The sequence below is a fragment of the Anas platyrhynchos genome, chromosome 24 (genome assembly GCF_047663525.1).
Source record: "Anas platyrhynchos isolate ZD024472 breed Pekin duck chromosome 24, IASCAAS_PekinDuck_T2T, whole genome shotgun sequence".
NCBI classification, from domain to species: domain Eukaryota; kingdom Metazoa; phylum Chordata; class Aves; order Anseriformes; family Anatidae; genus Anas; species Anas platyrhynchos.
The window spans coordinates 2029066-2055957 of NC_092610.1; the positions used below are offsets into that span (position 1 = coordinate 2029066).

Sequence of the window (26892 nt, forward strand, 5' to 3'; positions counted from 1 at the left end):
TAAAGGCGAGCCGGGCACCAGCCACATCCCCGCGGGGAAGGTGGCCGCTGGCCCCGGAGTAACCAAAGTGGTTTTTTATTAATTCCGGCGGTTTTCTTACAATAAAAACGGAGCCACGTGTCACGGTCACTGTACAGTGCTGGCAGGGCCGGGGGGAGGCTCGGGGGGGCTCGGGGGCGTCCCTTTGCAGGCACATCGCTAAAAGCTACGGCGTGGAGGGTTGAGGGGGGCTCCGTCCCGGGGTAGACCCCCCCCTTTTTGTCACCAGCGTGTCCCTTGCAAGCTGCAGCCTGGCTTCTACCGCCCTTGATGTGGCTTCTGTGTCCCCTGTCCCCCCCCCCCAGTAAGTGACACCCGGCGCTTTAGCACCGTCTTCCCCCCAGGGTACAAAGCAGCCCCCCCAAAAGCAGCACCCTGCCTCCAAGCCACCCACACCCCACCCCACTGCAGGGTGGGGGGCACAAGCTGAGCCTTACCCCACCCCAAAATCCTGTGGGGTTGCCCCAGGCCGAAGCTGGCCACGGGTTTGGGGAGGTGCCCGGCACCCTTGGGAGCTCGCGGGCAGGGTGCTGGCGTGGGTGGCGTCCACCAGAAGGGGAGAAGGGGGCTCGGGGAGGGGCAGCCCTTGAAGGGGTCACAGTGCAGGCAGGCGTCCTTTTGGGGCAGGGGCTTTGGGAGCGGGCAGCGGGGGCCGTGCCCCTTGGCAGCTGCTCTCCGAGGGCTGGCAGCATGGATACACCACGTCCCTGCCCTCTGCGGGCTGTGCTTGGGGTGGGGACACCACGAACGTGCCCAGGGATGGGGACAGATGCAGCAGCATCCCTGAATTCCCCCCCGGGAAGCTGCCCTCGGGGATCTCCCGGCTCTGCGCACGGAGAAAACAGAGCTGGAGCATGAGGGCTGTACCCCGGGATGTCCCCCGTCCCCATGGGGCACCGGGGACATGATAACCCCATTCGGGGTGTCCCATCCCCGCGGAGCACCGGCAGCTTGGGGAGAAGGGGGGCACCCTGCAGGGAATTTCCATCGGCCCCACACCGACAGCCCTGTCCCCGTGTGCGGGGGACACCGAGGCCAGCCCCAGATGGCAGCTCAGTGCCCGGCGTGCCCGCTGTGGTGTCCCCAAACCAGGGCACTGCACGGCACCAGGGGGTCCTGCGTGAGCATGGGGAAGTCTCCCCGACACTACCACCTCGCTCGCACGCCCTGCACCAGCTCAGGGGGCCGAGGGGGAGCTGTCTGCCCCATCCCCGAGGTGCTCCCAAATGTGTGGGCAGACAGATGGACGGACAGACAGGGGAATAGGGCAGGACGCCGGTGCTGATGCTCGGTGCGAGGGGAGCGGGGCTGGCCGGGGGGGGAGTTCTGCTGCTCTGGTCTGTCCCGCCCGCCAGGACACAGCTCTGGTCGTGTGTAGTTTCTGTTTTATTCCTTAGGTTATATTTATATACGTGTATAGGGCAGGGACCCCTGGGTTCCCCACGGGGAGCGGAGCAGGGGCTCCGGCTGGGCACGGGGCTGGGGGGCTCGGGGGGGGCCCGTCCCCACGGCCACGGGATTGCACTGAGTTACAGAGAGGCTGGGGGGGGGCCTGCCTGCAGCCCCCTCCCCTCCCACCCAGCAGGGCTGGCAGCTGGGGTCACCTCTCCTTCGGACGGGACAGGGACCGAGGGGGGCCGAGGGACAGAAGAGCTGAGACACGGCCCCAAAAAGGGCAGGGGGGAAGGAAGAGCCCTGGACCCTGGCAGAGGCGGGCAGGGGCATGCGGGCAGGGTGGGAGGGGGGGGGGCTACGGGATGGGGCCGAACCGGGTTGGTGTTCATTCACCGTCGGATCCATGAAACGTCTAGGATAGAAAAAGAGAGAAGCTGTGAGTGGGCCAAGCGCTGCCCCCAGGGTGTCCCCGCGGCCCCCGATCACAGTGAGCGATGGACGCGCCGTCCAGTCCGGGTAGAAAAGCCGAGGCTCCCCCCTGTCACAGCCGGGTCTGCGCCTCGGGGATGTAGATCTCGATGCTGTCCGCGCTCTCGGTGGCCGAATTTTGGCGGAAGGAGGCGGCGCGTTTGGCTGCCAGGAGCCGCTTGCGAGCCTCCTGCCGCTGCCGGTCCACCGAGTCCAGCGAGCGCTCCTTCACCGGGTGCACCTTGGAGCGCGGCGGCTTCTTTGGTATCGGGGGAGGCACCTTCTTCTCCTCCTGCACAGACAACAGGGAAGCCTCAGGGTGGGCACAGGGACGGCCTTTTGTCCCCTTTACCCCCCCATGCACGTGATGGAGAGGTGAGACGAGGCTGCGTGTCCCTTCCTACATCTCCACGGGGCTGCGCACCTGCAGCGTGCACGTGCGCGGGATCGTGCCCAGCCCTTTGCAGGCAGCGCTGCCCAGAATCCGGCTGCAACATCGCTGCAACGAGGAATGGCCTCGTTTTTTTTCCTGTTCTTTGTTTTTCAAGTGGTTGCTGAAAGCACCCGCTGGTGCTTTCTGCCGGCGGCAGCAGCGGTTTGGCCACAGATGTGTTGGGGGAAGGAGAAGGGAGGGACGCGCAGCAGCACCAGCCCTGTGCCCCCCTGCCCTTACCTTGGGCTCGATGATCTTCCACCCGTTGGCCTTGAGCTGCTGGAGCTCCGCGAACTTCATGCTGACGTCCTCGATGGAGAGCTGCAGCAGGTCCCAGAAGCCAGCCAGGTCTTGGAAGGTGGGCACTGGGAAGGCATTGGGATCCTGCGGGGACAAAAGGGGCCACGTCATCCCACAGAGCATCGGCTCTGCTGCCCCCCAGCCCACCAGGCTGAGCCTCAGCCTGCCCCAGGAGGGTGGACGGGCACTCACCATGTTCTGCTGGCAGAGTCGGTAAAACTGCTGCACCTTCTGGGACATGAGGAGCTGGGCGCTGCCCACGGCGCTCCGGATCTTCTCCAGGACTAAGGCAGGGCACAGGAGAAAGCAGACGGTCAGTTCTCCCATGGGGACATGAGCATCCCTTCCCCATTGCTTGGCAAGGACCCTGCTCCATCATTTGGGGTCCCCAAATCCTGACCCCAACCTCTTAAGACAAGTGGCATCACAGGGGGGATGCCCCAAGGTGCTCTACAGGTGAGAACCGTGCCAAAATAACCCTAGGGGACCCCGACCCCATAAACAGCCCCACTCACTCTCCTCCGGCAGGTCATAGTCCTCAGCCTCCCGCTCCATCTGCTGGCACCAGCCCTCCATCTTCTCCACCTCGGCCTGCAGCAGTTTGATGAACCACTCGCCGTCGCGGTGGCACGGGGAGGCACGGCCGGAGTCGGGGAGGCTGCGGGAGCCCCGCTCCACCCAGGCGTCACGGCGGGGCACCTCCACCGCGTCGTACTGCATCTGGTAGTCCTCCCGGTACGCCCACTGGCCTTGCGTGTGCACCGTCTTGTACACCGCATACTGCCGGCCGGATTCGGGCTCCGAGGAGTGCCGCTGGAAGGGGCGCCCGAACTGCAGGGCTTTGTCCTCGGTGGCCACAGCCAGGCCGGCGAAACCCTCCAGCTCCAGGTCCGCCTGCACGCCCGCCGTCACGCTGTTGGAGCGCTTGAAACGGGCTCGCCTGGGGGGAAAGGGAGCACGTGGGGACCCTTTGGGTGCAGACAGCAAGGATTCCGAGGGTCCCGAGCCAGCCAGGATGTTCCTGCCACCCCTGTCCCCCCGCTAGTGCCATTGTGGGTGTATGTGGGGTGAGGGAGGCTCGCAGGTGGGGCTGGGGATGCACGCTATCTGCGGGGACAGCCCTGAGCGGCTGCATCTTGCCAGGCCCTCATTTCCTGTGCTCTTAGCCCGTTTCCATGGCTACCAGTGCTGGACGGTGCTGGAGGATGCCGAGGAGCATGCACCGGGGTGGGTGGGCACGGACCCAGAGCTGGCTTCCTGCAGGCTGTGCAGGTTCACAGGCTGTGAGGCTCACAGCACTCCCACCCGGGGCAAAATATCACTTTTTTTTTTTGCAGAAAAACGCAGAGGTTTCACCTGGGCCTGGGCCGGGTTCCAAGCCCAGGGCTGAATCCCAGCAAAGGAGCCCCCAGCACACTGTGGGAGCAGGAGAGCCCCTTCCCTGGGCTGTCCCTTTGCAGCAATGGGGTGTGAGTGTGAAGGACAGATCCTGCCTGGGATGGGGACGGTGCTGAGCCCTGGGGGCATCAGCTGGGAGGAGAGAGGGAGAAGATGCTGCGGGCAGGAACTGGGGGGACACAAAGCTTTGTACGTGGGGAAAAAAAAAGTCACAAAGCTTTGTAACTGGGGAAAGCCACAGCCAGGAGAGCTTGGCAGGGTTTGGCACAGTGCTCGGGGCACGGCACGGCCTGGCCCCTCAGTACCTTTTGTCTTCCTCCACCTGCACCCCGATGGAGTGGAACTCCCTCTGGCTCCGGCTCTCCGTGTCCGAGTCGGAGATGGCCTCAACCTGCCGGGGACAGAAGGAAATTGAGCAGGAGGGCAGGCCCACAGCTCGGGCACTTCGGTGTGCAGCACCGGGAGGAGAAGGATGCACCCTTGGGTGAACAAGGGCGAGCTGGCGGGCACAGGGGTGGCATTAGGGCCACCGTGGGGCTACCAGCAGCCAGGGGAGGTGCAGCAGCCGCTCAGCATCACCCGCACGGCTTGGGCAGACTTGGGACGAGGGGCTCAAACCCAGAGGGAGGAGCGAAGCCCACCTGGACGCCGATGGAGGGACGCCACTTCCTCTGCCGAGCCAAGCTCCGCAGCTCCTCCCGGCCGGGGATGGCCTTGATGATGAGCGTGGAGGGCTTGGGGGCGGCGCGGGGCTGGACGGGCGGCAGGTCGAGGGACACGGCCGTCACCTTGGAGCTCTCCAGGCTCTCGGCCGAGTTGCAGCGAGCCGCGGCGTCTTTGGACCAGGCGGGGCTGCGGGCGACCTCGCCGGGCAGGTAGCTCTCGTGGGCAGATTCGGTGCTGCTCTGCGCCGTGACGGAGATGAGGGGCTTGGCTTTGGTTCCTGGAGGGATGGGAGGTGGAGCTTTTCTGTAACTGAAAGCTGTTGTGGGAGAGGCGCAGGATGAAAAGGCGCGTGAAAACACAGACACTTTCTCATTTCCGACCGCGAGCGAGGGTCCCGGGGAGCGGCGCCCACCTCCTCCCGCAGCGAAGGGCCCACAGCCCGGCTGGGTTTGCGCCTCGGCTGGCACAGACCAGCGGGACACAGACACCAGCTCGGGCCAGCATTTCGGGACCCCAAGTGGCCATTTGGCCAGCTTATCCCCAAAAAGGGATGGGAACCTTCCCCAACCCGTGCTGGATAAATTACCACAGCATTCAGAAAGAAGGAGGAAAGAAGAAGGGTGAAGGACAGCGGATGGGCGCTGGGAACACGCAGCAGACCCCAAACGAGGGGCTGAGCCATGAGCAGGATGCTCACACCCCATGCCGGGGGCTGCACGGGGGCAAAAGGGGAGCAGCAGCCCTGGGGTGAGCAGGTTGGGAAAACGCGGGGACCCTCGCGCTGCGGTGCCCTGCCACCCCCGGGACTCACAGGTGCTGGGCTTCAGGATGCTGCTGGTGATGGGCGGCCCCGGGGGGGCCGACATGGAGAAGAGCGAGAGGCAGTCGTCGTCCTGGGAGCAGCCCGCCTGGATGGCCCGCAGGTAGCTGTGGCTCCGCATGCGGAAGCAGCCGGGCAGATCCAGCGCCTCCACCGCCTGCGACTCCACCTCGCCGAAAACGGACTCACACACGGCCTCGAACTGGTGGTTGAGCTCGTCGTTGATCTGGGGAGAGCGGCGGGTGATGCTTGGGGTGGTGAGGGGTTGGACGGAGCCCGGCGGGGCAGGAGATGCTCAGGGGGGCATCTGCAGCATCTGCCCTCGGTCCCCACCTTGGGGACACGTCCCAGCCAGGACAGGGGGCCCTACCTGGCCGGTGGTGAAGGAGCGCCCGTAGCCCTGTCCCCGAGGGAGCATTCGAGGTGGCGTGCCGCAGCTGGGACAGTTACAGATATATGAATCAGAATAGTGCCTACTTGCAAACCTAATGAGAGACAGTGGGAATAGAAGGGATCGCACCACAAGCAACACATTCCAGCCGAGCGTTTGGAAATGCAGCCGCAGCAATGCCCCTGCAGGCCACCACTTGCCCCCCGAGCTCTTGTGAAGACCCCTTCCCACCTCCCCAACCTCCCGGGGGAGCCGGGGGCTTCCCAGCTCCTGCCAGAGGTCGAGGCTGGATGCAGGTCTCCAAAATCATGCTACACCACGCCTGCCTGGTGCTTTGCTCTCTGGCACAGAGATGCTCAGGGTGGGGTCCCCGTGGCAGCCCCCCCGAGGTGGAGCTGCCCCTGGCACGGTGTCGCTGTGCGTGGCTGTGGGCTCTGGGCACAAGCGGTGGCAGCAGCACATGCAAGGTCCCCGCTGCAGCTCTGCACCCATGCACACAGCGAGAAGCTGCAGCGAGCGCTCCTGGCAGCCTTGCAAAATCAGGGGGGTCCCCAGCAGGGCATCCTCACCACCCCAAAAAGCCATCCCAGAACCCCACCGGTACAGAGCCATCGGGAGAGGGGCAATTCCGCGCGACGGGCAGCAGGGACGGGGACAAGGACTCAGCCCGTTTTCCCCCTGGATCTGGATATTTTGCAGCCGCCTTGCGGTTTCACCTCTTCTCCCAGCCTTCACACGTGGCTGTGGCCCAGGATCCCTCCCCAGAGCCCAGCACCAGCCCTTACTTGCTCCTGGCCTGGTCGGCGCTGGAGGAGCGGCGGTAGCTGTCCCGCCGCGTGGCCGCCCGGGGCGGTATTTTGGCGCTGGCATCCGAGTCGGCGCTGTCCTCGTCGCCCATGGCCTTGATGTAGCTGCCGCTGCGCATCCTCCGGCAGGGGATCTCCCCGTCCTTGCCCACCGCCGGGTACCCGCTCCACTCATCCTGCGGCACCTGGGGCAGGAGGCGAGCATGGGCGCGCGCGGTGCCACGAGCCAGCCCGAGCCTCGTGTGTGGCACCGCTCCTCTGCCCTCCCTGCCCCAAATCCTGGAGGGCTGCTCCTTCCTGGCAGCCCCGGCTGCGTTCCCTGCTTGCCCTGTATGGGATTGTTTCCCAAAACCTGCTCCCACCTCGCAGCCCCCCCAGCAGGCGCGGCTGGGCCAAATCCCACCCATGCCAGCGCGGCCAGCCGGCTGGTGGCTGTGCCGCCGGCACCACGGGGTCCTTACCAGGCTGTGGTGGCAGGATGGTGTCCCTGGGCCATGCGGGGAGGGCAATGGGGCCGGCACCCTGCCCTGATCCCCCCGCCACCACCCGCCCTCGGATTGCCACTCACTGTCTCCTTCCCCCGGGAAAGGGAGCGAAGAGTTAATTAGCTTTTAATTGGAAGGGGGGTGACCTAGAAGGGAGCCTGGTGACGTGACGGGCCATGCGGTGGCACTGGGCCAGGCACTAGAGGGATAAAAGCCCAGATGAGGGAGAGGGCACAGGGCTGCGAGGAGCCTGTGCAGGCAGCGCTGCTTCGACCCCAAAACCCAGAGGACTACGGGGCAAGAGACCACAGAGGGGCTCTGCGAGGAGACCCTCAAGGAGACGGGACAGCCGCAGCAGGACAGGATGGAGCTGTGCTGGGGACAGGGAGCAGAGCTGGCATTGCGTAGCCCCACACCGCCAGGGCTGGCCAGGATGGAAGGACCCAACCCCAGCTCATCCCACAGCATCACCAGCAGTGGTCCCGTGGGGCAGCCCTGCCCGGCCCCCTCACCTGCAGGTACTGGTAGGCTCTGTCTTTGGCCTTTGCCTCCTGAAGCATCAAGGTTTTCTCTGTGCCGCCGGCGCTGGGGTAGGCTTCGCGGGCTTGGCTGACAGTCATGGTGTGCCAGGCACTCCTCTTGAGCGTCTGGCCGTCCAGAGACATGGACATGCCGGCGCAGGCCAGGCATTTTCCTTCCCCACCGCTCTTTAGACTCTTCAAGGTCAAGTCTCTGAAGGCACTTTCGGGAGCGTCCACGCAGTACTGGGTGCCCTGGTCCACGGCATGCCGGCCGGACACCATGTAGCTGCTGTCGCTGTCCAAATTGTCGTCGGAGCTCCACCAGCCCATCATCTTGGACCGGTGCCGGGAGTCCACCTTGCGGTCCTTGCTCTTGCTGCGCTTCCCGTGGCGGGACTGGTGGTGGTGGTGGTGGTGGTGGTGGTGGTGGTGGTGGTAGCCGTCCCCGCGGCCGTCCATCTTGGTGCCGTTGTAATCCCGCTTGGCCGGCGCCTCCAGGGAGTGTGACTTGGCGAAGAGCTTCTGGACGGAGTGGACGAGGTGACGGATGCGGCTGGGGCTCTCGCTGCGCGGCTCGGCGCCGCCGGCCCGCGGGTACTGCAGGGTGTGGAAGCCGTCGTGGTGCAGCGGCAGCTGCTTCTCGAACTGGTCCAGCAGCGTGGGCGGCAGGCGGTTGATTTTGCCGGCGGGGTGGGCGGTCGCCATGCATTCGTCGCAGGAGTCGTAGGGCTGCTGCTGCGCGTGGTGCATCCTCGGGAAGGTGCTGCTGGCGCTGCCGGAGGGCGGCTCGCTCAAGGCACCGCCCGGGCACTCGCCGGTCGCTCCGGGGCTCCGCGCCGGGCAGAAGGGATGCTCCAGGGAACAGGGCTCGCTGGGGCTGAGGAGGTACGGCTGCCGACCCTCGGGGCCGTGCGCGACGTAGTCCGCGGGATGCTCGCAGTCCTCTGGGATGCAGCGGCAGCGGTGGCCGGTGGAGTGCTGTGCCTGGCTACGCTCCCCATGGTAGCCCTTCATGGTGTCAGCACCCGCCCCGTAGCCTCGGCATCCTGCAGGGTTTTCCCTGCGGGCTCACCTGCGGGGACAGGCATGGGAACACCGTCACAATCCCCTCCGCCATCCCAAAACCCCCGTTCCTATAGAGGTAAAGTGTTTGGGCTGCGCTGTGTGAACAAACTGAGGTGGGGAGGAAGCTCCTGGGGCAGGATCTGGCCCCAGCTGAGCCCCTAAAATCCCACCTGGGGTGCTGGGGACCCGGACAACCCGGGGCATGGGCAGGCAGCGGTGCCAAGCACGCACGGGGCTGCGGGGCTGGCCGGGTGGATGCCGAAACGTGGGGATTTCTAAGGAGAAGCAGCAGCCGGCTACGAAGCATTCAAAGCAGATAGCTTGCAGACGGTGAGGGAGGACATTTCGACATCATCAGAAACTTGTTTTCTTCCCCGACACCAAATATTATGAAGTGTTTTTCCATTAGGAAAACCGTTCTGGCTGAGTTTTCCAGCCGTCGCGATTCACAGAGCCGCTAATGAGCTGGAGCGGGGAGCGGGACCGGGGAGGGGGGGGGGCTGCCACGGCGCTGACATCTCCATCCAGCCCGTCCTCCCACCCAGCCACCCCCCCACATCGACAGCAGCCCCCTCGACACCTCGTGTTCCCCCAGTGCCTCCATCCTGTGCCACCACGTGCCCGGGCAGCGCCGCCGCGCTCGTGTCGCTCTTGTTTAACCATTTCCTTAAGCAGGAGCATCACATCAGCCCTGCTGCTACCAAAGTGCCACTGCCTGGTGGCTCCGGGGCTGGCTCTGTCCCCACCATGTCCCCAGCTGCACCACAGGGCCGTGGGGATGCCCAACCCCATAAGCACCCCAAGGGGGTTTGTCTTCCTACAGCCCCTCCAAGGCCCTGCCTTGGGTACAACTGTAAATGAGGAAAGTGCTTATTCTCCAGCGTAGCTTGGCTAATTAACAGGCATCAATTAATGCTCATTATCATATTTAGCAAGGGCGACTTGGGCACATCCAGCCCGGGTAGAGCATGGGAACGGAGCTGTTGGATGAGGAGCTGGGGGGGGAAGGATGAGGGACCCCCAGGATGGACAAGGATGCGCAGGGATGGAGGGGGAGAGCTCTGGGAGGGGACAGGGACTTGACACCTCCGAGCACAGTACGGTGTGGGGGAGCGTGCCCTCCCCGGAGAGCCTCTCCCCTCGCCTTTTTTCCCAGCCTCAAGGCTGGATCGCTCGGTCCCGCTCATCATCCTCCCTCCCTCGTAATCCCGCTCCTGCTCTAACGAGGCTCACTAATTGCTGCCTCTTAAGACGAAGGAAGCTGCAGCCGGCTACAAAAAAAAAAAAAAACAAACAAACAAACAAAAAAAAAAAAAACAGAAATGCCTCTGCCCTCCTGGGGGAGCTGCAGTGACATGGGCGGTCAGCAGCAGGACGGACGGACGGACAGATGGATGGATGGATGGATGGAGGGATGGATGGATGGAGGGATGGATGGATGGGTGGTGACCACAGGCTCCCTCCCAGCCCCAGCTCTGCCTCCGCAGGCTGAGCTATCATCTCCCGTTCCCGGAGGGAAGTGCTCAGCTGATCCAAATATTGCCACCACATCAGGCAGAAGGAGTCACAACAGCCGAGCAGCCCGTTATTAGGAGCCGGGCGGGCTTTTGTGCTCGGCAATGGGAGGAATTAAACAAAGCCAGAGCTCCGGCGAGGCAGCGCCACGGCTCCCCCACAGCTGCTGGCAGCGGGATGGGGATGGGAGTGCTCCTGGGGGGCTCTGCATGGGCAGCGTGCTTGGGGGGGTCCCCTTCAGAGACCCGTGGGAGCCCTCCTGTCCCCCACGTCCCACCAAATCACAGACTGGAAAAGGGGGAATAAACCCAGCACCGGCTGAATTTCGTGCCATTTAACACCAGGGTAATTACCACCATTGGGAACCTACCACCCACACAATTATGTGCTAGGATAAACTGGAAGAGCATAATTACCATTACAAATAACTCACTTCTTGCCTTTATTGCAGCCAAAGCCCGGAGAAACTCCCAGCAGCAATCCCCTCGCCACCGACTTTTGCTTCTGCGGCTCTCCTGCCCACCCCAGGATCGGGGGGGAGGACTGAGGCTCATAACCCCAGGGTGCTGCAGGGCTCACCCAAACCCATCTCCCTGCTTCATTTCCCACAGGGGCCCTTAGTAGAGGTGATTTTGCTTCCTTAAACCACCTGGGGAGACCTCAGCCTCGGCAGCAAGTACCTGGTGCAGCCCCGGCACCCACCCAACACCTCAGTGCCACCCAGCACCCCTGGACACGCGATGGAGAGCAAACGGGATTGCAAATCCCGCTGCAAAACCTGGGTCTGGTGAGATGTTACAGCGCAAAATGAGGCTTTGCAAGGTTTCCAGAGAGGCAGGACCCGGCTGTGCACTCACCGCCCGGCGCTCAGGGGGATGCTGTCCTCATGGCCCGGCCGCTGGCTCCTCCGCGCAGGGTGTCCCGGGGGCACCAGGGTCTGCAGGGAGAGGAAGCACAGGGAGGAAGAGCAAGAGTGGTTGTCCCCAAAAAAAGAGCCTGACCCAAATCCCTGTGGATTTTGAGCAATGCCTCCTTCCCTCCTCCGACCGAGGCAGTCCCATGGCCAGCGCAGCCCCGCACGTGTTTCGCCCGGCTACGCCCCAAAACCATCCCCAGCCACATCCTCTTATGCAATTCCCTGCCAGCGGGCGCCGGAGCCGGCCCAGCGGCTGCCTCGCCGTTGACTTTGATTTGCTCTGGATCCGGCCATATGCTCCACAAAGGCTCCTCCTGCCACCTCGGCTTTCCAGCGCGAGCAAAGTGATTTTTTACAGCCGCTTGCCCGGCGGAGGAGCGCAGCGAGGATGGCGCGAGCCCGGTCCATTCTGCTTTGCAAATTAGCGACAAGTTTGGCAGCGCGGTTCCTGCTGGGGATCTTTATGGCTCGTGATGAAAGCAAGAGAGAACAAACACGCAGCTTGAGCTCCCGGCACCGCGTGCGAGCTGGAGTCTGAAAAAAAAATAAAAAAATATGGTCTTCCCGCTTATGGAGCTGAGCAAATTTGATCTACAGTCGCTGGATGAAAATAAATACGGGATACCGCCAGGTCGGTTCCACCGTGCTTTTAATCTATTTACTTTTTCCCAACTAGTTGTAAGCGAGAAGGATTGTAGAAAGCAAACATTTTATTTTATTACTAATTACTCTGTTATTTTATTAGGCTGTATTAGTAAAATTTACTCAGCCTGAAAAAAAAAATGGGGGCTTAGTAAAGGAATCACCTAATTTAGTACATAATTCTGCGTCGAGTAATTATTTTCTTAAAAGTTGAATTAGCTGAAAGCAGCTCATGGATATTTCATTAGTTGTGTCAGGCAGGAAAGAGATAGTGTAATTAGTCAGAAGTTCGTCATTCCTGTAAGTAATTACTTTTCAGGGAAGGGTGAGGGCAGCCCCGTTTGGCTGCGCGCTCGCTGGATGGAGCCCACCAGGGGCCGGGGGAACCTCCCCAAAACCACGGGGAGGATGAGTGGAAGCACCATGATCCCCTGGAGGAGCCAGCTATGGGATCATCCCCTTCCCAAAGCGATCCCTGGTGCTGTCCCCTCATCCTGACCCCTCCTGGGGTCCCTCTCCCCTGGCCCTTGCCCCCCACCCTCAGCCCTGTTCGCGCAGAGGATGCCACGGGTGCCGTGCCCAGCGCCGTGCCAGCGGCAGCGCTCCGAGAGCGCGCTCCCGTGCAATATTTATGATGCAGCAGGCAGGGATGGAGCACAGCCACGAGCAGGGAAGGTAGGTCAGGAGCTCCTGAGCAGCCGAACGCCGCGGCACCGAGCTCAGGCAGGAGCAGAGAATTCAGGGAGAACAAAGGCGGCTTCGCCCCGAGCAGGGCGCAGAGCGGGGCTTCCAGCGGCGCTAGCGCAGGGGGACGGGACCCAGCCCACGTGCTGCCCTGCCAGGCCTCGAACAGGCAGCCGAAGGAGCCCCAGGAGAAGGCAAAGTGGGACACCAAGCGAGCAGGATGCAAAGATCACAGCCAGCGTGCTCGGTGTGCTCAGGAAATCAAAGGCAGTTACTGAGAGCGGAACAAAAATAGAGGGCTGAGACGGGCCCTGCCGGGGAAGAAACCAAGCAGAAAGAAGGGGCAGAACCCAAGCAGAGGCAGCCTGGGATAAATAAGGGATGAGGATATTTTTTAAAAAGTCATGAAGGACAAATGCCGACTGAAAAATTCCGAATGTGGGCAGAGCAAGCGAGAGTCACCGAGCCTGCTGAGAGGGGACAGGGCAGCAGAGCCTCGAGCACCACGGCCGGGCACCCTGAGCCAGCTCCCGCTGCCTTCGTGCAGCCCCAGTGCAGCCGCAGGCAGCAGAGCCTGAATTATTCCCCTTGACTGATGCCATTAATCGCAGGAGCTGTTTCAGCCCCGTGCAGGGCCACGAGCAGGACCCAGCAGGGCTCAGCTCCGCTGGGGTGACCCCAGCTGGGGACAGCAAGACCCCGGCGTCCCCGGGGGAAGGGCACCGAGCGTCGCTCTTCCCATCTGCCCCGCTCCGCACGAGGGGACTCCGAGGACAGGTTGTTTGATGGGAGTAGTTTATTAAGCACATGATTAATTTTGGCACCGGCACCGGCTGCCTGACAGCTCCTTCTCCCAGAGCTGGGGAGAGCGAGCGCGCGAGAGGTACTGCCTCTGCTGATGCAGCGGTTGGTGGGATGAAAAATCCTGCAATGCAGCACTGCTTCTTAATGAGCCATTTGTCTTTGAGTCTTCTTGACTCATTACCATGCCGGGAGAGGGATGGGAGTTGCCCCAAGTCCCCATCTGAGCAATTACTCCTCGAGCAGAGCGAGGAAATACTGCCACACCATGCCCCAGCTGCTGGGGATCCCGCACGGCCGCCAGCACCGGGACTCCCCGCCGCAGCGCCGCTGCCTCCGGCTGCTGCTGCCACCGGTGCCAGGGGGGGAGCAGGGCCCAGGGCCCCCGCTGCTGCCACAGCCTTGTGCTGGAGCCGATTCCTGGGGGCAGCAGCCGGGCTCTGTCCCGAGCTGGAGCATCCCGGTGCTGCAGAGGCAAAGCCAGCGGAGAGGGGACCTCAGCACCCTGTCCCCGTGGAGCCCCAGCGCGTGGAAGAGCAACAAAACCCTTCACAAACGGGAAGGTTTGGGGTCGGCAGCCACAGCCCAGGAAGAAATTGGGTGGGAAAGAAAGGGGCAGGAGGAAGGGGCTGGTGTGAGCATCCTGCGGTGGGCACAGGGAAGGGACAGGCATGGCCATGGGGCCACCTCCTGCTCCCCGATGGGGCAGTCAGGGAAGCTCAGAGCTGGATTAAGGCACAGCACCGGTGGCCGCAGGGTGCTGGGAGGAGCGAGTAATTAGGGATGAGTGAATAATTAGGACAAGGGCAGCTGGGAAGGAAGCGCACCTGGGCAGCAAAGCGCTGCGTGCCGGCGCCCTCCCCAGCAAACCCCTTCCCCAACCTCCCCGCCACCCGAGCAGGATTTGTGTCCCCACGGGGGCTGCCACCGCCCCCCGGTGTCACCGCTGAGCAGCTGGCGCGGGGCTCAGTGTGCCCCAACGCGTGCCCATCGCCGGTGATGCCCACGGGCAGCTCCCCTCGCACGCACACCCAGCATCTGGCTGCACTGCCCGGGGCACAAACAGCCGGCACGCAGCCCCGCTGCCCCCACAGCGGCTCAGTAGAGGTGACACCGGGGTCCCAGCGGGACGGAGAGCCAACAGCACCTCTGGAAGCTCCCCATGGAGCCTTTCCAGGCACCTGGGATGTGGCAGCCCCAGCGGGGACCTCCCGGCTGCTGCCAGCTGTGCCACAGCCCCCGAGCTTGTGGTGGTGCCGGACAAATCCCCCGTTCCCACTCCCAGCCATCAGCGTTCCCATTTCACCCTCCACATCCCCGCCGCAGCCGGCTCCGTTCCCACCACGGGGAAGTGCTGAAGCGCCGCGTCTGCTCCAAAAGCCACTTAGCTCCCGGCCCCGCGGTGTAATGACTTAAGCCTGGGATCGTTGCAAAGCTGCTTTCGGGAGCTCAGGGCACGCGGCCGTGCCGAAAGGCTCTGAGGGGCCACCAGCGCTGCTCTGCGCCCTGAATTCCCCCCTTCCGTGCCACCCCATGCCTGGAACTCAAACACCGCCCAGTAAAACCAGTTCCCTTAGCAGCACCAGCCCCGTTCTGCCTCTCTCCCTGCAGCAGGCCACCTTCTAGCAAGGAGGCTCTGGGCATGGTGCCACGGCACAGCCCCTGGTCCCCACCAGGAGGGATGCCCAAAGCCACCGAGCCCCCCTGCCAGGCTGCAGCCCCCACCCCGGGGCCAAGGGCTGGGAACGGGCGCCACGAGCCCACGGAGCAGAGCTCGCCAGTGGAGGACCCAAAGTGCCGCTTTAATCGATGGGCTTAATTTGCAAAGCTGATGAAAAGCTAAATATTTAACTACATAATTCGGCACCGTGCTCTCAGCATGGGCCTAGAGTGGGGGCAGAGCGTGCGGGTGGGGGGGACATGAGGGCACAGCGGGGCTGGGGACACTGTCGGGACCACGTTGGCACCGGTGTCCCCATCACACAGGGCTCGGGGGTGGCACAGCCCCTTGTCCCCGGGCTGGGCAGTGCCATGGGTGCTCTGCTGGAGGCATCCTGGGTCCTGCTCCCCACCTGCCCCCCGAGCATCCCACGGGAGCCACACGGGAAGGGGGAGCACGGCCCAAGACAGGGAGCTGCAAAGGGCAGCAGGACGGGCCCCCGCGGAGATTACACCCCTGATAGTCCTGCTACAAGAGCTTAGAGATAAAAGAGATTTGCAGGATTTACCAGCAATACAAATTGAATTTTTAATTTTAGCTGCGGGGGGCGAGGCAGGGCTCAGCCCCAGCAGCGCGCGGAGGGGCGCAGGCGGCAGGCACGGGGCCTCCCGGCCTCCTGGGGACTCGTCTCCAGTGCTCAGGAGAAAAAAAATCAGAAAAAGATCATCACCAGGAGCCTGGGGGGGGGGGGCAGGCAGCCCTGTGTTGGTGGGGCCAGGCCCACCCTGCCCCTAATCCTAGCATCCACTTGCTGACAGCATGGCACAGCCTGGGGATCATCCCCAGTGCCGTCCATGCACGGCCCCAGTGCCAGGAAAACCCCGGGGGGTGCTCAGGAGGGTCCCTGGCCCCCACTTCCCATCCTGGAGGTGTCACTTGGCTGCCTCCTGCTTTGCCACAGCAGCACAGGCTGATGGGCTGGGGACAGCAGGAAGGGACAAACGGATCCGAGCACCCTCCGGGATGGGATGGGATGGAGAAGCCCCAAAGGGGACCTGCCCCCCCCTCCTGCCTTGGGGACAGCGCTGCACGGGGTCCCCACGGGGTCCCCACGGTGCCACCCAGCCGGGCCCCATCCTGCTTCACCTCCCCTCGGGTGCACGGCACCGACGCAGGTCCCGCCGCGGGGCGGGCAGGGGGGGAGGACGGCGCAAGATGAATGAGGGAGTCGAGAGGCTAATGGCATTGTCTGGAAAGTAGGTCGTGTGCTGAGCAAAAAGATATTTATATCAAAGCTCGGTCCCCCGCAGAAGCTCCCGAGCAAGGCTCAGGCAGTGCCACGAGCCCACGGCCACGGCCTCAGCCCCGTGCAGGTGGCACCCTGCACCCTGTGGCACCCCATACCCCGACCCCAAAGCCCCAGCCAGGGGTTGGCACCCGCTGTGGCCCTGGTTGGGATCTCCCGGTGCCCTGGCCGTGCCATTCTCGGGGTGGAAATTACAGAAGTCAAATTATCCTCATGGCGAGGGAGCCGCAGCGGCTCCGTGCCTCTCGCTGACCTTGCTGATGGCTGCGGGCACCACGCGAGGAACCTCTTGGGGTTATTCGTAACGCGGCTTTTGGTAACGTGCCAAAGGTCCCTGGTGCTCCCCAGACGGGCAGACAGCACGGGGAAGGTCGTGGTGGGATCTCGTAGCCCGCAGACCCCCGTCCTGAGGTCTCAGCCTTCCCCAGCCACATCCCTTCCTCTGGATGCCCTACACAAAAAACATCGACCCCAAACCCAGCTCTGCTGTGGGTACCGGCCCTGCTCCACACCAGCTCCCTCATTCACACCCGCACGCTTCCCATAAACCAAAGGAACCATTCCCAAGCGCCTGGCTGGAGCCTACCCAGAGGATTTTACCCTTTTCCCCTGAATTTGCCCCACCCTGAGGGCTGCTGACACCCCCCCAACCCCCAACCCCCACTCACCTGTCCCCATCCCACACCCGGGCAGCCTCCGGTGTGCGGGGCCGGCGCGGGAGCGGGTTGGTTTCCCATAATAGCTGTGTCGGCTGAATTTACAGCCTGGCTCCAAGTTATTAATAATAATGGCCTCACTCTTAAGTAGGGCTTTTCATCTGTCTCAAAGCCCTTTCCAGAGGACGTCTGCGGCATTATCACCATTTTATTAGCCTTTCGGCGGGCGGGAGAGCGAGGCAGGGAGGGAAGGGGCGGCCGTGCCCCACAGCAGGGGTCCCATGGGGAGCAGGGACCCCAAAGCCACCCCATGAGAAGCGTGGCCAAATAAATGGGGACCGAACGGTGCCGTGGTGATTTACACGGGCAGAGAGCCCAGGCCCTGCCGCGTGGATAAATCCACTCGAGGCAGCAATAAACCAAAATCACCTCACCGGTAACCCGCCTGCTCCGGGGGCTGCATGGATAAATCCCGGCCCCACGCCAGCTGGGGTGAAATTCGGGGTTTAAATCCTGGCAGAGCCACGGGCAGAGTGCACCCGGGCACCCAGCAGGTACCCAACCACATCCTGACCCCTTGAGGTTTGGGATTTACGGCAGCCAGGTGGGACCGGGGCCGTCCCCAAGCCACCCCCGTGCGCCCCCGATCCCCGCGCTCCTCCGCTCCTCTCCCCGCCGATCGCGCCGGGCAGATTTATTTCCCTCTAAAAGTGCTTTGATCTGAAGTTATTTTTTGTTTACTGGCAACAAGGTATTGTAAATACATCTTTGCCGATAATTATAGAGTCTGGGTGCACACCTTCATCTCCATAAAATATCAGATGCTACAATTTGCCTGATTTAATGAGATTGGAGGCCGGTACGCCGCCGAGGTGAGCTGTAAACTTGGGGAGGGGGAGGAAAACGATTGAAAATGCAACAAAAAAAATGTTTCCCCCACCTCCTCCTCCTCCTCTTGGGGTACAGCCCCCAGGACCCCACAGCCCCCCCTGGCACCCACCCCCTGCACCAGCTCCCCGGGTGGGCTCGGGCTGCGCCGCAGCAGCTTCACGCAGGGATGGGCATTTAGGGCAAACGGAGCTTTTTATGCCATTTTCCTCATTAAAAACCCCCAAAAGCTCAGAGGGGCGGTGAGGCCACGCCGTGCACCACGTGGCGGTGGAGGTGCGAGGACAGGACAGCGGGGTGGGGGGTGGCTGCTGCTGGCCCCATGCGCCCCAGCAGGGCCGGGCCACGCGTGCCAGGGCTATGGGGTGGCTGTGGGGTGGTTGTGGGGTCCCACACCACGCACCAAGGGCAAGCTGGGGGGTCTGGGGGGGCTGCATTGGAACAGATGGGGATGGGACCCGGCCTGCAGGAGCTCAGCACCCCTCACCACGGCCGTGCCATCACCCCCCTGCCGTGCCCCTCTCCAAAGGGGGACCCCTGGGCAGGGGGCTCAGCGTGTCCGGGCGGGGGTCCCCTCCCTGTAGGATGGAGGGGGGCAGCCTGGGAAGCAGCAGGCTCCTCGCCGTACCGAACACCACCGTTTCCACAGCAACCTTAAAGCCCTACAGCTTCCACCTCGCTAACGAACCTGCGCCGGTGACGTTCCCGGGGGACGCCAAGCCCACCACCCCGGCCTCGGGTCACAGCACCCCCTCCCTGAGCCCACCCCAAACCCATCTCCCCCCCCAAGACCCCACACCCAGACCCCAGAGACGGGGGGAATTTGGGGGAGCTTTGCGCCCTGCAGGATGGGCACCCCAAAAACAGCCCCGCTGCCATCCAGAGGGCACGGTGACCTACAAACGTCAGGCTGATGGGTTAATTAATTTCCTCCTTCCTCGGGCCGTTATCAGCTGGAAGAGAACATCACCTGAGACTGTTAATTGGGCTAATTATTCCAGGTTCAGATTTTGAATAATTAGTTACTGTTGTCTCCAGCCTTACTTCCACAGCTCTCTAAAAAGGGCAGGCGCTTTGCAGGCTCCTGGAACAAGGCGGGTGCCGGAGAGGGCAGGGGGCTGCAGCGGGGTCCCAGAGGGTGACAGCCCTCAGTGGGGACAGGAGGAAAGCAGGAGAGAAGTGGAGAGAGGAGAGCAGAGGGGAAATGCCCCCAAATCCCCCAGGCACCCAAGCATGGGGCCAGGCTGCTGGTGCTGCCTGCTCCATCCTACAGCATATGGGGATGCTGCCCTAACCCAAGCTTTCCAATCCCCACTTTAGGAGCTTCCCACTCACAAAACACTCACAGCGAAATCCCCCAAGGGCTCGCACCGGTCCCCTCCGGGCATCCGACTGCTCCTCAGCTCAGGTCAGGCTCCCCTGGTAAAATCCCAGCCCTGTGCTTTCAGGAATTGGGATTTCCCCCCTGGGTTTCCCACTATTTGACATGGAAACGTGCTCCATCCAGGCAGGAGGGCAGGCACCCACCCTAAAATAGGCCACAGCCATACTGGTGCCTGCCAGTACTGGTGGTACTGGTGCCCATGGGGACGCAGGGACCTCCTGCCACCCCTCCTGAGACATGGGTGGTGGGTGCCACCGGGTGGCCCAGGCAGGGCAGAGGGGTGAGCTGAGGCAACGCAGCCCCCAGCCTCCCCTACCCCATAACACCACCCCACAGCCTCATCCCCCGCTATTAATAGCCCTCGCTAGCCTCCCTGGGAGGCCATTTGCATATTTGATTGCAACTCCGAGGCGGGGCAGGGCCCTTCAATCAGCCGCTCCCGCAGCCTCATTTGCATGGGATGACATTTTGTGCCGGGAGCGCTGACACCGCCACCGGGCGATGGGGACGTGGCTTGGGGGGGGTCCCGGCTCCCCAGCTCCTGGTGCAGCCCCCAGCGCCCCACATCGGCTTCTCTGCACCCCCCAGGGGGGTCAAGCACCAGGCAGAGCCCCCAGCACCCCTCCAACATCCCCAAAACCCCGTGGAGATGAGGGAGCTTTGGGTACCCATGTCCCCAGGTGGCCTGCGTCGTCGCTTCCCAGCCCGACCTGCACCCCAGCCCCATCCAACCTGCCCAGCGGGGTAATTACCTGCCCGGCGGGGTAATTAGCAGCAGGGCAGGGTGTGGGGATGTCAGGCACATCGGCAGGTTGGCTGCTCGTCCTGCCAGCCTGTCTGGAGCTGCTGCACATCAAAGGCCGGTGGCAGGCTGGGATGGGAGGGTTGGGACGTCCCCAAGGAGACAGGGGGGGGTTCCTAAACCTCAGCGCACCCATCCGCATCCTCAGGAGGGACCCAGGGGACACGGGGACAGGCCACAGGTTGGCCACGTGGAGCTGGAGCAGTGGTTGGAGCAGCTGGACCCAGCACGGCCACGGGGTGCCGGGGTGCACAGCACCGCGGGTGGCTTCTGGCCACCACCAGGCCACCACCAGGGTCACCACCAGGCCACCACCAGGCCACCACCACGCCACCCCACAGCCCCTCTCGCAGCCCCGGGGCTGGGAGGCAGCTGCAGGAGGAGCCAGGCAGCCCCAAAGCCCCGGGCACATGGGTGGGAGCCGGTGCCAGCGCTGCCCCAGGCCCTGTCCCAGGCCACCCTCGCCTCCCCCCGGCTCTTGGCACCATGAGGTGAGCGCTCGGCAAGACAAAACAACCCCGGGGCGAGGCGTGGGACCCAGCCTGAGGAGGATGGTGAGGATCAAGGGAGAGTTCTTCTGCTTCCCTCCCTGCTGCCTCAGTTTCCCCTCCCAGAACCCACACCGGTGATGCCGGCTCATCACAGGGGGGTTGGTGGCAGGGGAAAACCACGCGGAGGGACCCAGCCGGGCTGCCACCAGCACCGTGCCGAGGAGCGGAGCGGAGCCAGGCAGGGCTGGAGGCACAGATGTCGGCACCGGCTGTGCTGCTCCCCAGCAGTGGGGCCGTCTGGCAGGCAGACAGACCTGGGGCTCCCCGGCTCCAGCAAGGGGCTGAGAGCAGCCCCCGGGGGGGCCCCCATCGCTGGCGCTCGCACCGGGGTGCAGCCCTGCCCTCCCCGTGCCACCACGGCACACTCGCTCCATCCCCACCAGGAATCTGCTCACTGCCCTGCCACGGAGCAGGAAAATCCCTCCAGAATGCAACGTGTGGGCAAAAATCACCCCCCCCAACACACCCATCCCATGGGGGGCTTGGGGAAGGATCCCCCAGCTCCCCAGCCCCTGTTCTCACAGCCCCAAGCCCTGGGCTCTGATCTCTCCGGCGCTGAGCCACCGCTCCCCCCGCACCCAAAAGCACAGGACAAAACCTCCGGCACGCGTACAGCCCCGCTCCCTCCTGCCCCTCCACCACGACAGGGACCCCCAGCACTCTGTGTCACAGTGCGGGGGGGCCTGGAGCAGGGGGCACTCACCTGCATCCTAACCAAACGCCCTCACGGAGACCACCAGGTCCACAGGGGTGAGCGCGGCGCGTCCCCAAGGGCGAGCCCAGCTCGGGCACAGCACCACCCGCTGCCGTGCGCAGCCCCCAGCCCCAGCACGCACGGCACGGGGCTGTGTGGGGAAGGGAGGAGAGATTTTGGGGCTGGGCTGGGAGCTCCCCATCCCGGCCGAGCGAGCTCCGAGCTGCGCTGGGGCTTGTCTGGGCGAGGGCTGGCCGGGAGCCATACGCTGCACACCGAGACGAGGAGGTGGCTGCCAGCGAGGAGGGCTCGGCCAGGAAAGGGTTAGGACTGGCACCGCAGGGGTGAGGGAATCAGCCCCAAAGGGGGGTCCCGCTCAGCCCCCCACCCCACCCGGTGCCCCCTTTCTCCTCCCCTGCGCCCCACTCACCCTTCCCCAGCCCCTAAGCCGTGCAGTCGCCCATCCACACCCGCTGGGAGCCGGAGGATGTCGGAGCGGCGGCGGCCAGCTTCGCTCTCTCCCTGCCAAATCCCCAGGGGCTGCCCATGCCACGGCGCTGTCCCCAAGGGTCACGGCCACCCGAGGCAGTGCGGTGACCACGCTCCCGGCCGCCACCGGCACCTTCCAAGCCGGCAAGAGGCAGCGGCAGAGCCGGCGTCCCCGCTCTCGAGACACACCCCCGCGTCCCCACGCGCTCCAGCCGCCCCCGCGCCCCGGGTAGGGGCTGCCCACGCCGAGCAGCTCCCGCACGCCCCCGCGCCGTGCATGGCTGCGCACGGACGGCCACGCGGCCCCGCCGTGCGCACGCACAGCTGCACAAGGCACGCGGGCACCGCTGCTGCAGCGCTCTCTGCACCTGGACGGCCACGCAGCCGCTCCCGCACCCGCCGTGCGCCCCCCGCGCACGCCCCGGCACTGCTACCCTGCACCTCCCGCACGCAGCCCTCGCCCCCGCCGGCCCCACTGCGCGCCCACGGCTCCCCAAATCCACCCGCACGCACCGTGGGGATGGCTCCCCTCTCCCCCAGCCCCTTGGGGTCCTAGAGTGCTCGGAGCAGAAGCGAGCCGGGGAGCACCGAGCCCTGCCTGCTGCCCCGCTGCGCCGATGCCGGCAGCCCCAGCACGGGGCCTCCTCCTGCCCCACCATCACACGAGCACGGCGAGGCCAGCCACAGCCAGGACACGCAGCGTTTCCCCATCGTGTCCCCAAACGGAGGGGTCCCCAGCAGAGCCCCGTAGCCCCCCACAGCTGCAGCAGCGGGGCCGGGGCAGCGGCAGGTCCCCCCGCCAGGCATCGCGCCGGCATTCGGTACCTTTCAGTTTCCCGACGCGGCACCCCCGCACTCCCACGGCCAGGCTGTTCTCCAGCTCCGCTCTGCCCACCTCAAACTTCAGCTGATTCCAGCCCAAATGGCTCCTGGCCCCACCAGGAGAGGGGCCAGGCAGGGAGCGCAGCCCCTCTTACCCTGCCTGGCTCCCTGAGATGCTGCTCAGGGCCGGGCAGACCCCGGGTGAAGCACTGAGCACTGGCACCCGCGCCGCAAACATCTGCTCTTCCAGCGGCCTCATGATTCACAGGTTATTAATTGGGGCTTGGCAGCGCCGGGATTTGTGTTTGCATCCCCTGGCTTCGCTCGGAGCCACAACTCGCTGCCGACAAGCTTCGGGTGCCAGAGATGGAGCCAAAAGCAGCAATGCACCGGCCGCAGAGGAGCCGAGCCAGGACGGGCATGCGGGGCCGGGTGCCCAGCCGGGAGCTGGGTGCGGGGAGCAGCGCAGAGCCAGAGCCAGCACAACGCCTGCAGCAGCACCCAGGGCTCGCCAGGAGCCCAGCACCCCCGGCAGCGGTCCCCAGGGGGGCTGCGGCCCCCGGGTTGTGGTGGGGAGGCTGCTGCCTCGGCTCCCACCCGGCTGCTTTTGGCAGCAGCCCTGGGTGCTGCTGGTGCATCCCTGCGAGCTGCCTGCCACGAAGAGCGCTTTGTTTGGGTAGGGTCTCCTGCCTGCTCCCGTGAGCAGCGCCGAGCTGCTCGGGCACCGGCTGCTAGCGAGGCTTCGAGGGAGAACCGCAGAGCAGCTCTCTGCTCGGGCAGCATCAGACAAAGGCTTTGAAAAGCCTCCTCCAAAGAGAGCCAAGAGAAATATGAATTCAGAAGCTGATTAGAAACCATGTCATGGCTCGTTCCAACTCCAGCATTTGGGGAGGAGTGAGCTGGCGGGGGGTGGGGGGGCGTGGGGGGGAACGTGAAAAATTTAATTAGGATTTGGGGAAGGTTTTAGAGGCGCTGACACAGGGAGAGGCTGGAGCACATCTGCTCGTGGGGTGGGGGGACACCAGGTGCCTGGAGCGCCCCCGGCCCTGCGGAAAGGTGGAAAGCACAAATTAATTCTCCTTAATCTGACGGGCACTGGCTCTGCTGCCACGTGCTGCCGCCGCAGCTGGCAGTGAGCGGCCGACCCCGTGAGGCTGAGCCCCCCCTCGGCACCCCACGGCTGACACCGCAGAGCCCCGAGGCCACGCTGATGGGCGCTACGCAGCTCCACGAGCCCGGGCACCTCTCCGCGTGTCCCCATCCCCTTGCCTTCCTCGCCATGCCCACATCACCTGCGCCGTGGGGTGTAGGAGGGATGCAGGCAGCCGCCTCCATCCACCCATCCCCAGGATCCATCCGACCGCCGGCCACGTGCCCTGGCCCCCCCGGCCCCCCCAGTTTCCCCGGCACGGCTCGGTGCTATTCTTAGCTCCCCGGCTCTGCGCCCTCGCAGGCAGTGGCCCCGTATATTACTATTATTGCTGGCTGCCAACGCCTCGAAGCAGGCAGCCAGGATCGTGGTGGGGCTTCCACACCCCTGTTGACCTGTCATTCGGTCCCTGTTGGGGTTTGGTTTTCAACAGGCTATTTCAGGAAATCCAATTTTATGGTCAGGAGGAGCACAAGGCGCGCATTCTGAGCCGCATCCAGGCTCCTCGCCTCGCTCGCATCCAGATTTTAGCTTCGCCCGTGATGGAAACGAGGGCCAAGAGTCACCTTTGGCTCCAGATCCCAGTTTGTGGCTCGGTGGGATCCAGGGTTTCAGTTCAGCTGATGGGAGAGACGCGAGCGCCTGCAAAACCTGGAGCTGGAGCCCCCGCCGCCGCCGCAGCACCTGGGCACTGAACCTCAGCGCGGGGCCTGATCCTGCCCACGCTGCCGGGCAGAGCTCTGGGGACCCCGCAGCAGCCACACGGCTCCTACTGGTCCTGGCATAGCTCAGGCCCGAGCTGGTGATGGGGATGCAGAGCAGGACCCCCCGTGCACCCAGCCGGGCACCCCCCTGCCCTCTCCTCCAAGCATTGCCAGGGCTCGGTGGGGTAACGCAGCCCAAAACGCAGCTCACGCCTGCACCCTCCCCTTGCTGGTGCTCTCACTGCCCCCTAACTGGGATGCTCTGCGCTTTGGTGGCTATTTTTTCCCTCCTCTGCCCTCCAAATGTGGTCGTGCACGGCCGGGTTTCCTCGAGGGCCAGGGGCCACAGCCGTGTGTGTGAGGATGCTCAGAGCAGGGAGGCAAGGGACTGCGATGGACAGGAAATGACATCCATTTCCTAAAGGAGAACCGGCCGCATCCTGCCCAAATTTACACCAAGGGAGGCCTCCTGCTCTCAGCCCGAGCTCCCGCGGGGGCTGCTGGTGCCTGTGCCCGGTTCTGTCCCTTCCTGCACGCTCGAGGCTTCGAGCTGGGCCCCGGCAGGGAGGTGACGTGCGGGGTGTCACGGGATGGAGAGCGGCGAGCGGTCCCGGCGCCAACTCGCTCTGCAGGATTGGCACCGGGTGGAGGAACAAAATCCGATCATCCATGGGGAAGGAAGGTGATGAGAAGAGCGTGGCACCCAGACCCCGTGCACCCAAAATCTCCTCGGTCCTTGCCGGCGGGACCGGCTTGCACCACGAAGCCTGGGAGCGCAGTGAGAGCCACGGGGTGGCTCGTGCCCCATGGCACCCACCCAGCTGGGACCCAGCTCCATCACCCCACACCACTTCCCTCCCACCCCACAGCTCCAGGGGCTGCTGAGAAAGGAGACCAAGGGGCTGGGGGGGGGGCTAGGCCTTCCAAACCCATCCCCAAGCCCTCTGCAGCGGGGCGAGCAGCGGGATGGCCGGCGTCACCCCACTGAGGTGCTTCCAAATCCTACCCTGCCTGGGGGGCACCGGGCGGTGGGAGATGCCGGGTGCCCCCCGCCCTCCCCACGGGGCCAGTAAATGCCGCCAGCCCCCCCCCCGCACCCCATAGCTCCCCTCCAGCTCGGTGGGGCCGAGAGGAGACCCTGCGGGGCCGGGCACCTCGCGTGGCACCATCCCGCGTGGAGCAGCCCCGGGGAGCGGCGGGGAGGGCACAGAGCGCCCGGCGGGGGCGGCAGAAGACCGCGGCTTCCCCGGGAGAGGCACGGGAGGACCGGGAGGAGCATCCCTGGTCCCCATACCCCAAAAACCCAGCACCATCCCCGAGCATCCATCATCATCTCCCCCCGGTGCCCGCTGCCCCCCGCCGTGCGCCGCGCCCGCGGCTCTTACCCGGTGCCTACATCCTCCGGCCGGGACCGGGAGCGGGGCCGGTGCCGGTGCCCGGCGGCTTCCCCGGCGGCCCCCCCGCAGTTTTTTCGGGCACGGTTGGGCACGGCTCGGTCCGGGCCGGTGCCCCACGCGTGGGAGCGCGGCGGGCGGCAGCATGCGAGTGGCGGCGGCCCCGCAGTGCAGCGCCGAGCGGCGCAGCCACAAGACGCGGCGATGGATTTTCCCCGGGAGGCAGAGCGGGGAGGCGGCGGCGGCGCAAAATGGCTCCGGTGCGGCTCTGCCGCCGCCTCCCGGCGCCCCGAGACCCCCCCTCACAAAGCTCCCCCCCCGCCGGGGCTCGGCGAGGCCGGGGGGAGGAGGTGGAGGAGCCGGGGGAAGCCGCGGTGCCACGCGTGGGGACCGGGGTGGGGGGGGGATGCCGGCCGAGGGGTATCCCTCAGATCGTGGGCATCCCCCCCGGAGCCTGGGCATCCCCCCGGGGCTGTGAACATCCCCCCCAGACCTTGGGCACCCCCCCCAGACCGTAATCATTGCCCCCAGCCCATGGGCATCCCCCCCAGACCCTGGGCATCCTCCCCAGCCCATGGGCACCCCCCCAGCCCCTGTACATCCCCACAGCTCATGGGCATCTCCCCAGCCCCCTGAGATCTCCCCCAGCCTCTTGACATCCTCCCCAGCCCCTTGGCACCCCCCCAGCCCCTTGGCATCCCCCCCAGCCCATGAGCATCCCCCCCAGCCCATGGGCATCCCCCAGTCCATAGGCATCCTTTCATCCCATGGGCATCCCCCCCATCCCATGGGCATCCCCCCCAGCCCGTGGGCATCCCCCCAGCCTGTAGGTAAGCCCCCAGACTGTAGGCATCCCCCCCAGACCATGGGCATCCCGCCCCCCAACACCTCCCCCGGCACCCCGCTTGCCTGCCCAGGTCATGCTCCGGGGTCTTGGGGCTGCCCACGAGGGGCTCAGCCTCCCCCCGGGGCAGCCACGGGGCCGTCAGCAGCCGCCCGCCCGCAGAGCCCCTCGCACGGGGTGGTGTAATTTGCTAATAATAATAA

At 64.8% G+C, this 26892-nt stretch overlaps 1 protein-coding gene across 6 annotated transcripts; it reads right to left on the reverse strand.

Annotated features, from left to right (window-relative positions):
- On the reverse strand, nucleotides 1-26065 carry DLGAP3 (DLG associated protein 3). 6 transcript variants are annotated; one of them, XM_072027441.1, is made up of 12 exons: nucleotides 25837-26065; nucleotides 11160-11239; nucleotides 7714-8794; nucleotides 6696-6901; nucleotides 5890-6004; nucleotides 5511-5745; nucleotides 4675-5015; nucleotides 4339-4424; nucleotides 3151-3575; nucleotides 2828-2919; nucleotides 2576-2719; nucleotides 1-2194 (listed from the first exon to the last, which is right to left on the reverse strand). In XM_072027441.1, the coding sequence occupies exons 3-12, from the start codon at nucleotides 8734-8736 to the stop codon at nucleotides 1976-1978; spliced, it is 2886 nt and encodes a 961-aa protein (XP_071883542.1). In that variant the 5' UTR covers nucleotides 8737-8794; nucleotides 11160-11239; nucleotides 25837-26065; the 3' UTR covers nucleotides 1-1975. The 6 variants fall into 6 exon arrangements, with proteins under 6 accessions (XP_071883542.1, XP_071883541.1, XP_071883539.1 ...); XM_072027440.1 differs by lacking the exon at nucleotides 25837-26065 and adding an exon at nucleotides 22601-22852; XM_072027438.1 differs by lacking the exon at nucleotides 25837-26065 and adding an exon at nucleotides 21717-22172.
- Nucleotides 26066-26892: the final 827 nt, after the last annotated feature.